A 3,107-nucleotide genomic window follows, 5' to 3' on the forward strand; every position below is an offset into this window, starting at 1 on the left:
TTAACCTTTCCTTCAATCAGAATATACAATAAAATAGTCTGAACCCAAAACAAGCTCTTTATTCAAACCAAACAAGCTGTTTATTCAAACCAAACAAGCTGGTTATTCAAACCAAACAAGCTGTTTATTCAAACCAAACAAGCTGTTTATTGAAACCAAACAAGCTGTTTATTCAAACCAAACAAGCTGTTTATTCAAACCAAACAAGCTGTTTATTCAAACCAAACAAGTGGTAAACAAAAAATTCAAATAAGTCATATTTCCATAGCAAGCAAGTTTATTACTTAAAACAAATAAGTTATTAATACAAACCAAACAATTCATAAATACAAACCAAACAATTCATAAATACAAACCAAACAATTCATAAATACAAACCAAACAATTCATAAATACAAACCAAACAATTCATAAATACAAACCAAACAATTCATAAATACCAAACCAAACAATTAATAAATACAAACCAAACAATTAATAAAAACAAACCAAACAATTAATAAATACAAACCAAACAATTAATAAATACCAACCAAACAATTCATAAATACAAACCAAACAATTAATAAAAACAAACCAAACAATTCATAAATACAAACCAAACAATTAATAAATACAAACCAAACAATTAATAAATACAAACCAAACAATCCATAAATACAAACCAAACAATTCATAAATACAAACCAAACAATTCATAAACCCAAACCAAACAATTAATAAATACAAACCAAACTATTCATAAATGCAAACCAAACAATTCATAAATACATACAGAACAAGTTGTAAATTTAACTCAACCCAAATAAGGTTTGTCTTACCAGGCCATCTTCAACAAAGTAGCCATAGGTTCAATACGAATCAAAATATACAAATAAAAGATTTTGTAAATCAAAAACAGTAAATATTGTTTACATAACCATGCAGTGACAATTATAACCCCAAAATAGTCCAGCCAACCCAATTTGGCAATAATGTAGCGTAATATCTGAAAACAAACCTGTTTTTTTTATTTTTAAATCTATTTAAAGTTTTATTCCAGCGAATCCTCCCCGAACAATAAAACCGTTAAGCTGGACCGTTTTCAGTGAAAAATAATACATTGAGCATGGCTGAATTGGAAATGAGGATGAATCCATTTGAAGATGTGTACACGGAGTTCTTCATGGAAAAGGCAGTCCGTCTTGGATCTGGGTCTTTCGGGAAGGTTTATCTAATCCAGGTAATTCTTTTTTTCAAATGTAACATAACAAAACAATAGTATCATAATCATTATCATTCTGTTTTTTATCAAACACTTGTTCCCTTGATTTAATAAGGCAAAGTCCGTTATGTGGCATGCACTAAAGTTAATTTCTACGGATTGGAACATATTTCCAAATTTAATTCTAACAACTTATTTCTGGTATTTCTCTTCCTCGATTTAAAAAATCATGGAGATAAATGTTTGTCATGTATAATTCTAGCAAAAGAGATGTTTTTGATATTTTTGATAGTTAAAAGAAGGACACCTCGATTTTCAGTTTCTAAGAACTACGCAGTACCATCATAGTTATGAACTTTACCTGTTTATCCATTTCAACTCAGCTATTATCAAAAAGTTCAATTTCAGTGCAGTAGTTCGAATACCAATTAAAAATAACTATTTACCAAAGAATATAAAAGAATATAAATTAAAAAAATGATTTGTGTCAACAAATATAACTCCTCGTTTTACATCTGCGTTTTGCAAAAACAATTAATATAAATACATCTCAAACGTAGCAAAAAGTATATATTTATTCTTTATATTTCTCGATAAATCACAACTAAAGTTACCTTAAAAATGCATTTTTGAATAGAGAAGAAAAGATGGAGGAACCTTTGCAGCCAAATACCAACAGCTTTCAGGCAATAATTCAAAGAGGAAAGTTTAGATTTAAAATATTGTAATTTGTAAAAGATGGATTTAGAAAAAATCATCTGCTAAAAAAATGCTAATGATCGTTGACTAAATTGGATCCTTTAAAAGAAATAAACATTGTTTTATATTTTTTCTATTTCTGAGGACACGACAAATTAATAATTTTTACTGCTAAACTTACCCTATTAACGTCAGGGAAATAAATACTAATCCTTGGCAACAATTAAACCTGGAAATCCAAAAATATATTTCAGTTTTTAAGATGCAAAGCAGGTGCAAAAAGTGCAGCTCACGCTGATTTAATAGTTCGGTCCTTGACCCAGCAAGCTTTAACATTTATCACAAATGGGCCTATTGAAAATAAATTTTTCTCTTTTATATTTTTTTTCGGCGAAAGCGCGCGTTTTAGATTAAAATTATCAACTCCGTAAGTTCAAAGATTGTTAAATTATAGACCAAAACAAGATTGAACTCAAACTGAAGAAACCAAAGCCCAGGTTAGTCCTGATTGCCAGCCTTAAAGCAGGAATTAAAAAATTTCAATTTTATTTTCATTTTGAAATTTGGAATTGGAGTTGCAGATTTCTTTTATTTTTGAATAATTTGAAAACATATAATATTATATTCGACTTGAATAGTTTTTATCTCTCTGTGACATAACATCATAAAAATCTAACATGAATTCTAATACAAAACTGAGACTGTTTTAGTTTTCCTGGATTAAGTCTAGTCGATCTTGTATTTTTGCAGTGATTCCTGTTTTAAGATTGTGAAACACGCAATCATGAATCAGGATATTGGCCCCAAAACATTCAGTTCAAACTGAAGAAATTTAACTAAACTCTGACTATTATTAAACATTCCCTGGGGACATATTAGATCCGGATCGTTTAGCCGGATCGTTTTTCCTGTTTTGACGTATATTAGTTGCAAACAAACAGACAAATATATACAACCAAATTGTATACATATAGAAATAAAACCATTATAAACGCATTATATCAACATCGCTTATGGTAATAATTGCGTATTTTGCGGGGTGAAGCTTTTAATATTTTACAGAAATTAAAAATTTGAAATTGAAGGAATACAGTTATTTTAGGTTTGATTTAGTTTATTTAATTTTGCAATGTCCTAAAATTGAACTTGACAGATCGGTGAGAATTGAGGCAGAGATGCTTTCAAGATTGTACAAACAAAAAAG

General features: G+C 28.9%; 1 protein-coding gene across 1 annotated transcript; it reads left to right on the top strand.

Annotated features, from left to right (window-relative positions):
* Nucleotides 1–739: 739 nt before the first annotated feature.
* On the top strand, nucleotides 740–3,107 carry LOC111704696 (uncharacterized; the record flags this gene model as incomplete). The annotated part of the gene is given in 3 exon segments (XM_023477009.1): nucleotides 740–1,222; nucleotides 1,842–1,906; nucleotides 3,057–3,107. Coding segments are annotated over 3 exon segments (230 nt in total), but the record flags the coding sequence as incomplete, so codon positions are not given.

This window comes from Eurytemora carolleeae, unplaced genomic scaffold, assembly GCF_000591075.1.
Source record: "Eurytemora carolleeae unplaced genomic scaffold, Eaff_2.0 scaffold627, whole genome shotgun sequence".
Lineage (NCBI taxonomy): Eukaryota > Metazoa > Arthropoda > Copepoda > Calanoida > Temoridae > Eurytemora > Eurytemora carolleeae.